At 34.8% G+C, this 12,452-nt stretch overlaps 2 protein-coding genes across 5 annotated transcripts; one reads left to right on the top strand and one right to left on the bottom strand.

Moving 5' to 3' along the window:
• The first annotated feature begins 337 nt into the window (after positions 1 to 337).
• On the top strand, positions 338 to 5,474 carry LOC114721392 (subtilisin-like protease SBT3.9). 2 transcript variants are annotated; one of them, XM_028907221.1, is made up of 11 exons: positions 338 to 358; positions 1,599 to 1,693; positions 1,798 to 1,895; positions 1,997 to 2,155; positions 2,786 to 2,897; positions 2,990 to 3,518; positions 3,594 to 3,688; positions 3,790 to 4,032; positions 4,117 to 4,231; positions 4,350 to 4,536; positions 4,757 to 5,474. In XM_028907221.1, the coding sequence occupies exons 2-11, from the start codon at positions 1,614 to 1,616 to the stop codon at positions 5,323 to 5,325; spliced, it is 2,187 nt and encodes a 728-aa protein (XP_028763054.1). In that variant the 5' UTR covers positions 338 to 358; positions 1,599 to 1,613; the 3' UTR covers positions 5,326 to 5,474. The 2 variants fall into 2 exon arrangements, with proteins under 2 accessions (XP_028763054.1, XP_028763053.1); XM_028907220.1 differs by lacking the exon at positions 338 to 358 and adding an exon at positions 1,320 to 1,532.
• Positions 5,475 to 10,702: 5,228 nt separating this feature from the next.
• LOC114721407 (uncharacterized) lies at positions 10,703 to 12,196 on the bottom strand. Of its 3 annotated transcripts, none has more exons than XR_003738076.1 (3): positions 11,751 to 12,196; positions 11,384 to 11,658; positions 10,703 to 11,308 (listed from the first exon to the last, which is right to left on the bottom strand). XR_003738076.1 is itself a non-coding variant. In XM_028907234.1 (3 exons), the coding sequence occupies exons 2-3, from the start codon at positions 11,639 to 11,641 to the stop codon at positions 10,719 to 10,721; spliced, it is 630 nt and encodes a 209-aa protein (XP_028763067.1). In that variant the 5' UTR covers positions 11,642 to 11,658; positions 11,751 to 12,196; the 3' UTR covers positions 10,703 to 10,718. The 3 variants fall into 3 exon arrangements, 1 of the variants encoding a protein (XP_028763067.1); XR_003738077.1 differs by having other exon boundaries at positions 11,415 to 11,658; XM_028907234.1 differs by having other exon boundaries at positions 11,602 to 11,658.
• Positions 12,197 to 12,452: the final 256 nt, after the last annotated feature.

The following is a 12,452-nucleotide window of genomic DNA, read 5'->3' as shown; positions in this document are numbered from 1 at the left end:
CCCTTGCTTTTGAGTTCCACTCGGTTGTTTCTTCAACTAGTGATGGAGCTGCTTGTTAACTTAACAGAGCTGCACTGACCCTGCAAGAATGCTCTGTAAAAAGAATCGATCTTTCAACGGCAATGCGTTTGGACCAGAGCACGTTATAACTCCTCAGTGGATGCAACATGGATTTAAGAATAATCTTTCCGCAGTTGAGTTCACTGCTGATCGAGTTACCTTCGGAGCTCAGGAAGGAGTTGTTAGGATCTGAAATTTCACGCAACATTTCGAAATCGATAGCAGAGTCCGTTCTTTAAGTAAGAGGGATGCGATGAGGGAAAAGAATGCGGCGCCGCAAGATCTGAGCTGAGCTGAGGTGAGCAATAAAACTGGTTAAAACGATCATATTCTTATGCAGCCAAGAAAAATTCTGTGATTTGCATATGCCATATGGCCTAATATTCGTGGGATTTCTTGAAAAGGAGAAGCCATAGGTTCTCATTCCAGTTAAGTAAGTGTTAGTTTGAGACTTTGAGTATCAGTCCTGAATAGATCTCCTTTTACATCGCATCGTCAATTCATCATCGTTCCTACTAATTTTCAAATTTTTAACTGTATTTTTTTGGTAACACATGAGGAATTTTTTTAAAAAAATTTATTAAGGGTACAGTTCACTGTTATTAATTAAGTCATCAGTTTGATTGTAATTTTTATGTCCAAACCTACAGATATTTACTCAAACAGATTTTGAGTGATGTAATTTTTCATAAGTCAGATTTGATATACTACTTCCGTTCCTAATTATAAGAGCTAGTTGACTAATTTGAGGAGATTAAAGAAAAAAATTAAGTTAGTTATTTGTAATAAGTATGTGTTGTTTTTCTTAAAATATTTTTGCTAATCAAGTATACTGGATAGAAATATCATTGTTAGAAGAACTACTTTGGAAAAAATGCATAAATATGATAGATAAAATGGATTGGGTTTTTATATTTAGGATGAAAATAAAAATCAAACAAGATCTTATATTAAGGACCGGAGGTAGTAAGAATTTTCATAATTTATTATTTATGCGGAATAACAAGAAATTTGAAACATATTTTATTGAGGAATCAATCATCGTCTTGAGGTCAAAAGAAAAATCCCGGTTTCTGAGGATCACAGTGGCCTAGCTCAGCTCTAGCCCAAAATGCATCTTCATCCCCTGACGCTTTGCGGTTACTTGGCTTCCTACAAAAGCATCCGACACTCTCGTCCATTTTACACATTAAACTTTGCCAGCACACTACTCTACGTTTTGTCGTCCGCGTCCTTGTCGCTTACCTCATTGATTTTTGCATTAAAAAAATGGCTTCGTCGTTTTTCCTCCAAGGCTTAAATTGATTGCCAATTTCTGCTATTGTTTCATCTTTTGTCATCCATACTGGTTCTACTTGTTTGGTTCGTCTTTCAATATGTTTTACTCCAGTCATGCTCGAGGCCGTATTGCCATCGCTTATCTGTTTCTTGCAGTTATTTCTGCAGAAACTAGATTTTGCTTCTGTTCTAAGGTAGAATCAAGTTCTAACAATTCCGTTCTGGTTTTGGGGATGACTTAATGTTGGACTGAATGGCAGGTTTATGTAGTTTACATGGGAAGCAAAACGGGCGAAGACCCTGATGATATTCTGAAGCAACACCATCAAATGCTCACTTCTGTTCACAGAGGGAGGTCAGTTTTTGCCATTTTTCCTTTTCTGAAAAGTTTTCCATGCCCTTCTCTTTTATTTCAGATGCTTGATTTTCTACTTTTTCCTTATTGGAAACGTTGAGCAGTGTTGAGGAGGCTCAAGCTTCCCATGTTTATAGCTACAGACATGGCTTCAGAGGCTTCGCAGCCAAGTTAACTGATGAACAAGCTAACCAAATTTCTGGTAATTTCTTTTATTTCTCTTTCTTTTTACTTTTTCAATGTGCAATCAGTCTTTAAAGTTCACAAATGAATGGCTTCTGTTATCTATTCTAATATTGACAGATATGCCCGGAGTAGTCTCTGTTTTCCCCAATTCTAAGAGAATTCTTCACACAACTTATTCGTGGGATTTTATGGGACTTCCGGACGACGAAAACATGAAGATTTTTGGGCACTCCAACAGAAACCAAGCAAATGTAATAGTTGGCTTCATTGATACAGGTGAGCAGTATTACCAGTTATGGAAAGATTCTTTATTACTCAGACGAAGCAAACTTCCCCTGCGCTAATTCATCACAGTTCCATACTGGCATTTTCATAGGTCCTCAAGCATTTCCAGGTTTCATTTGTTAGTTTGACGGCAGAAACTCTGTCTCTTTCCCGCCCTAATTTTACCAGTCGCCCCTTAAGAACAAAGTTTTTTGAAAAAAGGAAAAAAAAAAAAAACCGACCTCAGAAGACTTGTATTGTCAATTGAAAATATAGATTTAACTTCTTATTATCAGGTGTTCTAATTAAAATGCAATTAGATTTACGAATGAGCACTGTTATATCTTGGAAAAGGTTTCCTTCATATATCATATTTACCATATAAATGTAGTTCCTCAAATCTTCTTATGTGGAGGGTTAAATTTATCAAAAGTAAGAATGTTTGATACGCGTTTGCATCTTCTCTCACTATATCAAGTAGATGAAAAGGAGTAGGAAAGAAAAGAAAGGGGGATTGATTTGAGGGGTGGGGGAAGCCTACTAAAACTGCTTCTTTGTGTGGCAAACCTTAATTAATGGTTTGGTGTTCATAAATGGGAAGCACGGCTGATTTGACTTGAATCATGATCGCTATTCAAACAGGAATTTGGCCTGAATCCCCTAGTTTTAAAGATTCAGACATGCCTCCAGTGCCATCCGAATGGAAGGGACATTGTCAAACAGGAGAAGCTTTCAACGCTTCATCTTGCAACAGGTTTTTTGGTTGAACAAAATCGTTGTCATTTAACTTTATTGACTTCGGTTTATGGCTGTGTTATCTTCATTGGTCAATAATTAATGGCATAGGAAAGTGATTGGAGCTAGATACTATGCAAGTGGATTTGTAGCAGAGGAAGGCCTAGAGAACAAATTTTCTTACAAATCTCCCAGGGATAGCTCTGGCCATGGCAGCCACACCGCCTCAATAGCTGCAGGGCGCCACATGGAAAACATGAACTACACGGGATTGGGAGCTGGAAAAGCTAGGGGAGGAGCACCAAAGGCTAGGATTGCTGTGTACAAAACTTGCTGGGACTCGGGTTGCTATGACGCAGACTTACTAGCTGCCTTTGATGATGCCATCCGAGATGGGGTTCACATTCTGTCTCTCTCTCTTGGTTCCGAAGCTCCTCAAGGAGACTATTTCAGTGATGCCATATCTGTCGGGTCATTCCATGCTGCTAGTCATGGAGTGCTTGTGGTCGCTTCAGCTGGGAATAATGGAAATCCTGGTTCTGCTGCAAACCTTGCACCATGGATGACCACTGTTGCTGCTGCCTCAACAGACAGGGATTTCGTATCTGATATTAGCTTAGGAAATGGGGTTAACATCAAGGTAATGCTGATCACTTCTCATTGATAGATTTTGCACGGTAATCAGACCAGGACAATTACGGTGTAATTGAAACAGGGTGAGAGTCTGAGTCTCTTGGAAATGAAAGCCAAGACAAGGATACTTCCTGCATCTGAAGCCTTCGCAGGATATTTCACCCCTTATCAATCCAGGTAAAGCACAAGGTTATTGAAACGTGAAAGTGAGATTTATATAAATATTGATGCAAAATGATGCCTTAAGCTTTTTTTTTTTTATACATTTGTTTCTGTAGTTATTGTGTAGACAGTTCCCTGAATGCGTCCAAGGCAAAAGGGAATGTTCTGGTGTGTCGACATTCAGAGAGTTCAACAGAGTCAAAATTAGAGAAGAGTAAGGTGGTGAAACAGGCTGGAGGAGTGGGGATGATACTTATTGATGAATTAGATCTAAAGGTTGCCGTCCCATTTGTAATTCCTTCAGCCATCGTAAGAACGAAAACCGGAGAAAGGATTCTGTCTTATGTTAATAGCACACGGTTTGTTTTACATGCCAAAATATGGACATTTCTTTTGAGCTCTCTCAGCTACTCTCTAATCTTAGTTTCTATTATTCTGAACAGTAAGCCCATGTCAAGGATTTTTAGAGCAAAGACAGTGTTTGGAACTCAGCCTGCACCCCTTATGGCAACATTTTCTTCTAAAGGTCCCAACTCTTTGACTCCTGAAATTTTGAAGGTAGTATTCTCATTGACAATAAGTGAAATGGAGAAATTTATTTTGGCTCTTTGGCAAATATCATTTCATTTACTTCATTCTTGGAAGATTTGTAAGTTTTGACTCTGCTGCTGCACAGCCTGATGTCACAGCTCCGGGATTGAACATCCTTGCCGCATGGTCACCAGCTAAAAGGAACATAATGTATAACATTCTCTCAGGAACCTCTATGTCTTGTCCCCATGTAACTGGAATTGCAGCCTTAGTCAAAGCTGTTCATCCTTTGTGGTCGCCATCTGCTATCAAATCAGCCATCATGACAACTGGTATAACGTTATTCTTGTGGTCTATATAGTTTAATGTTGCCTGAGTTCCTTCTTACTCAAATTGTTATTAGACTCTGGAGACATCAAACGTCAATAAATTCTCAAATATAATGCCAAACAATTCAACAGAATCCAAAAAAAGATCACAACACATTTTCTTGTAGTGCACAAGCTTCATTACTTGCTGTCAAGAAATTAATCTTAATTATGATACGCGCAGCTACAACTGTGGACAAACAACATAAGCCCATAGGAGCAGATGGTGGACGAAGAAAAGCTAATGCATTTGATTATGGATCGGGGTTTGTGAACCCTGCAAATGTTCTTGATCCTGGCCTCATCTATGATATAAAGCCAGAAGATTACATAGAGTTCCTCTGTTCACTAAATTATGATGACAAGTCGCTTCGGCTTGTTACCAGAGACAACAGTACATGCCATGGCCATAGAAAATTCAAAACTGCCTCTGACCTCAACTATCCATCTATTACAGTGCCCAATCTCAAAGACAACATTTCAGTATCTCGAACTGTGACTAATGTTGGAGAGGCAAGAAGTATATATAAAGCTGAAGTGTCTCCTCCTGCTGGAGTTAAAGTCACTGTTGTGCCAAACCAACTAAACTTCACAAGAGTTGGGCAGAGCATCAGGTTCACTGTGAATTTTAAAGTGGTTTCTCCCTCAAAGGGCTATTCATTTGGTTTCTTGTCATGGAAGAACAGAAGATCACAGGTCACTAGTCCTCTAGTTGTCCGCGCTGCACCAGCGAACCTTGGGATGGTCTGGTAACAAGTTAACAGTGCTTTTGCTTATAAACAACAACAGTGATTGTAAATATCCTGCATTAGCTTAGAATGTTTGTGAATAACGACCCATATAGGCACTAATACCAGATACATACTGAATTTTCAATGCATACCACAGTTTTATAATTGGAACAGCAAACACTAGTGACAAAATGTGCATTTAAACAATAATAGATTGAAGCCCTTTCACCACTACGAGTGTAGAATATGCATATAATTCAAATCTTATGCATTGCAAAAACCATCATATGCTGCAACTTCTCGTGAGTGATACTGGATCGCCATTACTCGGCTCAATTTTGAATTTTTAACAGTCAACTTTGTATTCCGCAAAGTCTCAACCAATCCCCGACTTTGTCTAACCTTGTCTATGCACACCTTTAAATTAAAAATATTTAATGGATAATTTTGTTGAAGTCTTTTAATTTGTGCGAATATGATTACACATTCTTAGCTCTTATCCGGGCAATGATATAATATTGTTGACCATTTGAGATTTAGACTCACTAACGATATCAAAATGAATTTTCCTTCATTAAATAATTTAAAAATTTGTGGTCCTAATTAAATTACTCGCATAAAGAATGCTATATGATGGCAAATTGGTAATAAATATGGATGGAACCATTTCTATTTCAATATGTCACAATCAGATGGTATTTCAATGATTATAGGGGAAATTGTAAATAAAGACCTCCCAATATATAAAATGGCAATCAGGGACCCTGAAATTGAAAAATTGCTCACAAGGACCCGGTCCCAATTTGCAATTATGAAATCATGGCCAAATTACCAAAATACCCCTCTTTAATTTTTTTTAACAAAAAAAACTACTGCCTCGCCGGAATCCGGCCGCCGGCGCCGGAGTTCCGGCCACCGGAGCTCCGCCACCTCGGCCGCCGGCCGCCGGAGCTCCGATGCCGGCTGCCGGATTCCGGCCATTGCCGGCGGCCTTCCTTTATTATTTTTTTGAAACTGTTTTTTTTTTTAAAATTGGGGAGAAGTGAGGTTGGGGGGATTTGATCCCCCAACCTCATGCTTCCCAAAATTAGGAATGACCATTGAGCCAACAAATTTTTGCTAACATTATAATACAAAAAAAAATATAAGTTAACTCATTTACTCTTGTTCTAGGTGATAACAACAATACATTTGAAAATGACAAGTTCTGATTATAAAATAACAAGTCTGGGATTAAAATTTAACAACACGTTTTTTTTTTATAACAACACACTCTGTTTCAGGTGATAACAATAATACATTTGGAAATAACAGGTTCTGATTATAAAATAACAAGTTTGGGATTAAAATTTAACAACACGTTTTTTTTTATAACAACACACTCTGTTGCAGTTGATAACAACAATACATTTGAAAATAACAAGTTCTGATTATAAAATAACAAGTCTGGGATTAAAATTTAACAACACATTTTTTTTTATAACAACACACTCTTTTTCAGGTGATAACAACAATATATTTGGAAATAACAGGTTCTGATTATAAAATAACAAGTCTGGAATTAAAATTTAACAGCACCTTTTTTTTTTATATAACAACACATTTTATTCCAAGTGATAACAACAATACATTTGAAAATAACAAGTTCTGATTATAAAATAAGAAATCTAAAATTAAAATTTAACAACACATTTTTTATAACAATTAATTATTTTATACTTTTGAAAAATAAATTATTTATAACTTATAAAAAGTATTTTAAATCTATTTAATTTGCTAAAAAAATAATTTTTATCTCCAATTTATAATCAAAACTTGAAGTGTAATCTATTATAGATTAAAAATACTTTTTTATTGTTCAAATTTATAAATAAAATTTAGGGAAAATGACAACACACTTTTTTAATTTTTTTTAAAAATTTTTAATCTATATATCTATTTCATTCTTTAAATATTAAAAATAGTTTTTATATTTAAAGAAAAAAACTAGTATTTTTAATTATAAATTAGAGATAAATTTCATTTATAAATTTAAGCAATCAAAAAGTATTTTTAATATACAATAAATTGTACTATTTATAATTTATAAGAAGTAGTTTGATTTATAATGAGTTGTATAGATATATAGATTAAAATTTTTTTAAAAAAATTAAAAAAGTGTGTTGTCATTTTCCCTAAATTTTATTTATAAATTTGAACAATAAAAAAGTATTTTTAATCTATAATAAATTACACTTCAAGTTTTGATTATAAATTGGAGATAAAAATTATTTTTTTAGCAAATTAAATAGATTTAAAATACTTTTTATAAGTTATAAATAATTTATTTTTTAAAAGTATAAAATAATTAATTGTTATAAAAAATGTGTTGTTAAATTTTAATTTTAGATTTCTTATTTTATAATCAGAACTTGTTATTTTCAAATGTATTGTTATTATCACTTGGAATAAAATGTGTTGTTATATAAAAAAAAAGGTGCTGTTAAATTTTAATTCCAGACTTGTTATTTTATAATCAGAACCTGTTATTTCCAAATGTATTGTTGTTATCACCTGAAAAAGAGTGTGTTGTTATAAAAAAAAAAGTGTTGTTAAATTTTAATCCCAGACTTGTTATTTTATAATCAGAACTTGTTATTTTCAAATGTATTGTTGTTATCACCTGCAACAGACTGTATTGTTAAATTTTAATCCCATACTTGTTATTTTATAATCAGAACTTGTTATTTCCAAATGTATTGTTGTTATCACCTGAAACAGAGTGTGTTGTTATAAAAAAAACGTGTTGTTAAATTTTAATCCCAGACTTGTCATTTTATAATCAGAACTTGTTATTTTCAAATGTATTCTTGTTATCACCTGGAACAAGAGTAAATGAGTTAACTTATATTTTTTTTTGTATTATAATGTTAGCAAAAATTTGTTGGCTCAATGGTCATTCCTAATTTTGGGAAGCATGAGGTTGGGGGATCAAATCCCCCCAACCTCCCCCCAACCTCACTTCCCCCCAATTTTAAAAAAAAACAGTTCAAAAAAAAAAAAAAGGAAGGCCGCCGGCAATGGCCGGAATCCGGCGGTCGGCGGCCGGCATCGGAGCTCCGGCGGCCGGCGGTCGAGGTGGCGGAGCTCCGGCGGCAGGAACTCCGGCGCCGGCGGCCGGATTCCGACGAGGCAGTGGTTTTTTTGTTGAAAAAAAATTAAAGAGGGGTATTTTGGTAATTTGGCCATGATTTCATAATTACAAATTGGGACCGGGTCCTTGTGAGCAATTTTTCAATTTCAGGGTCCCTGATTGCCATTTTATATATTGAGGGGTCTTTATTTGCAATTTCCCCATGATTATATATACCTCCTTCCACACACACACGCACATGTATATTTCTTTATTTTCCACAAAGGCAATGGTTGGTGATGATATGATGATTAATTTTAGAGTAAAATGCACTGAATTTCCTTTTATTTTTATTTAATTACAAAGTTTTAGTTTATTTTTAAAATCTCTACAAACTTCCCTTCACGTTAAAAATTACTCCTCCGTTCCTCAAATCCTACATATAAGTTATACTTTTTAAGAAAGGGAAGGTCCTATGTACAAATTTCACTTTATTTTTATTTGAAATTTTTTTACCTCAATTGAATACATGTATGTACATTGATTATATTACACATTTTCTCTCATTCAATAAATTATTACACATTCTCTTCTAATTTTTTTTCCTACTCATTTCTCACTTTCACTTACTCTCTCCACAAATAATAATATATTTGAAAAAAATTACATCTCTTATATATTTATTGCTTTTAAATACTTTTAATTAGGAGTGTGTAATACGTACCTTTCCGTAATTTTCAAATTTTCACTTGAGAATGAACAACACAGTAACTGTTTAAGTTTTTTATTTAGTAAAAAAAAAAAAAGGTTTGTTTAAATTTTGCAAAGGTGCAAATGTGAGCGCACTGGCCACTGGTCCTTCGGACTTCGTGAAGGATAAATGACCATAGTAACCCTAAGAAAAGCACGCAAGAAAAAGTAGCAACACTTGAAGGAAGAAGGTTTTGTTTTGCATACAAGTACGTTTAGTTGCATATAAAAATATTTTAAATAAATTGCATGTACGGAAACTTAATTGCACTAAATGGAATATCCTTTGCACGTATGGAAGTTTAATTACACAAAGAAAGATACATTGTGTGCAAAGTAATTTCAGGTGCACTTAATGAAATATGCTTTATATGTATGAAAGTTCAATTGCACAAGAAAGTGCAACTAAGCTCCCTTTCATGCCATCTATCTTTCATTCTGTTCCAAATATGTTATATATGCATCTTCATGAAGGCTATTGTGGTCATTTCATGAGCATATTTATTAAGACCTCAATCCTTCACAAACTCTTCAGGGACCATTACCCAAGAAATTTTTAAACGGGGGTTTATCTCAATTTTTTTTTTACGTTCCTTTTTCTTTACGTTATTTGTTGATACACGTCCTTTTTCTTTGTTTTTGACAATACAAATACAATCATTTGATAAATTGTGTTCATTTCGTTAAGAAAATGTCTGATGGTATTATTTTTTCAACATAAGGAGGACATCATCATCGTCAAATTAAACCACAATCTGCTAAACTTTTTAAGAATTTAACAAATAAAAATAAATAAAACACTTCACTTATTAATTAAATAAAAAATTTATAAAATAAATTTTTTTTAACTAGAATAAATTTGAGCTAGAAAATAATAAAATAATGACTATTAATAATAAAGTAATATAAATATTAGTATATACAAATAAAAACGGAAAAAATAATTAAAGAAGTAATTCAAATTAAACAATTAAAATGAATTTCATTTTCTTAATTTGGAATAATTAGTATTAATAATAAATAATAAAACAAAAGAGATACGATTATTAAAAGGAGCTGGTAAAAAGAAAGAGAAAATATATTAAAAATCAAGTGCAACTCTAAAGACAAAATAACAAAAGAAAAAAAACTATATAAACCTAATTAAAAATCAGATGAAATTATAAGGATTTACAAATTATTAATTTTTCTTTATAGTTAAAAGCAAAAATTGTTTCCTTTTTTAAAATACTATCACGATAAATTTATAGAGAAAAATCATATACACCTTAACCATATCTTTAGGACTTTGTTAGTCCTCCGAGGCCATTCATTTCTTTCAGTGGTCCTACAAATCATTTTCCGGGAAAAAAAAATTAAAAAGAAAGAAAGAAGGAAGGAAAGATCAAAGAATCAGGCAGCACAAGAGATTAAGAGAACAACGGAGATATCACTTTGTCCATATGCACATCAATTTGCATTATTTATGTTACAGGAAAATCAAGTGGTCTTCATGAGAACCATACTAAGACAAGAACCAAGAAAGACTCATGGACAAGGGCAACGACAATAGCTCAACCAGGTTCCTCTCGCCCAATCAAATTTGCAACGGCAAACATCAGCACACAAACAAGGAAGGCTGAGATAGTGAACCACCAACTGATGCTTGAAGGCAAAAGCATGCCCATCATTCCCAAGAATCCAAACGTGCCGATCAGAAACGCAGCTTTTTGCATCTTCTTCGCCATCGGAGGCCTTTTCTTAAGCACCACAAGAGCAGTTGAAGAAATCGAGAAAGCCAGTGTAGAACAAGCCACCGCAACATAAATCAGAACCTGGTTATCTTTTGCCTTTGATGAAACAGCAAGACTGATTATAGCATTTAGAAGTTCAACAGGAAAAACTATGAAGCCCAGCTTGTTGTGTTCGTGCGGTGATGATGCAGGAGTAGGAGTCATAGGGATATTAATGGAAGTATCATTAGACCTCGAACGATTGATTTGCTGGACTGAGATTTCGGGAGAAAAAACAGCTTTTGGAGTAGTAAAAACATCGCTAAAACTGTCTGTGATAGATCTTGTTGAGTACGAGCTAAGGGAGTGAGTAGAATTGATTACGGCATCATCAAGATCTCGAGCTTGCTCTTCATCCTTCAACGTGGATCCTGTACATGCAAATGCTTCCAAGAATAAAGAACTGATTACAGGTACAGAACAGCGGTGAGGATATAGTACTAAACTGATAAAATAAAGGATCAGTTCCGATGAGACTTGAGAGTCGTCATCTCCATCGGAGGCTTTTATCTAACTCTTTCTCCTTTTGCAGGCCTTTCAGTCAAAGTCCTTGCTTTATCCGAGAACAGCTGTGTCTTGCGCTGATGTTATCTAACTCCTTTGAGGTAAAAATTGAGGGAGAGAGGAGAAAATAGAGAGGAACCCTGACTGTGGCATGGCATACCTCTCGTTTTCTTTCTCATCACTTTGAAATAAATACGCATCAAAGAATCCTAGCAACCTGTAGAATTACCAACTATCAGTATCCTAAATAATAGTAGTATCTTAAATAATAATAGTAGTGGAAGTAGTAGTTTGTAGATATATGCTTACCTCTTCCCTCATAAAGACCAAAGGCTTTCCTTTATGCCTTTGCTCTCAGAAATGATATGAGAAATAGATGCGCATCGATCCTCATGCCTCTCTGAGGTGAGTTTCTGTGGCACCAATATCACCCGTTTGAGCATATTATGCTTGAATAATCATGCATAATATATACAAATTCGGGCAAGTTGGTCATGTTTAAATCAACCCAGGATTAGATTTTGTTTATACATGCGAAGAACCATATATAGCAACAGGTATGAGGAGATAAGAAGAAAAAATTGAAGTGTGAAAAGACACCATACCAAGTGATGCTTTTGCAGGCTCGTTGGTAACAACTTGAGAATCAGAAGCAGGAAGCATTTCGTCAAGATCCTTCGCAACTCGAGGATCCAGGGAATCATCATCATCACCACGAAGATGATGCTGAGGGTTTTGGTGAGCCATGAATATAACGATGCTCTTCGACTGAACAAGAAAGGTGGAGTATGAAGCAGATGCTTGAGTCTTTTGTACGGAGCAATGGATTGATTTGTAGCTAAGTGAGTCTGCAAGTAACAGTATATACTGTGAAATTAGCTTGGAAAGAACGCGACCCCACAGGACACATCAATGGAAGTGGGGTTGAACGCCACATCTAGGAAGATTTTTTTTACTCTTGACGGGGATCTAGAAAAATCTAGTGTACTCTGGTTTTCCTGAACCAGTTTG

The sequence above is a fragment of the Neltuma alba genome, unplaced genomic scaffold (genome assembly GCF_004799145.2).
Source record: "Neltuma alba isolate B1F8T4 unplaced genomic scaffold, ASM479914v2 tig00012036_pilon, whole genome shotgun sequence".
Classification (NCBI taxonomy): Eukaryota; Viridiplantae; Streptophyta; class Magnoliopsida; order Fabales; family Fabaceae; genus Neltuma; species Neltuma alba.
The sequence above is the reverse complement of the archived record's forward strand: the minus strand, read 5'-3'. Positions and strand labels throughout refer to the sequence as shown.

Coding starts and splice junctions, on each gene's coding strand:
- LOC114721392 (XM_028907220.1), top strand. CDS start 1,437: ATGTTTTACTCCAGTCATGCTCGAGGCCGTATTGCCATCGCTTATCTG. Junction 3,689..3,789: donor TTCACCCCTTATCAATCCAG/GTAAAGCACAAG, acceptor TTGTTTCTGTAG/TTATTGTGTAGACAGTTCCC. Junction 4,232..4,349: donor TGACTCCTGAAATTTTGAAG/GTAGTATTCTCA, acceptor GCTGCTGCACAG/CCTGATGTCACAGCTCCGGG.
- LOC114721407 (XM_028907234.1), bottom strand. CDS start 11,641: ATGCGTATTTATTTCAAAGTGATGAGAAAGAAAACGAGAG. Junction 11,309..11,601: donor GATGAGAAAGAAAACGAGAG/GTATGCCATGCC, acceptor TTGCATGTACAG/GATCCACGTTGAAGGATGAA.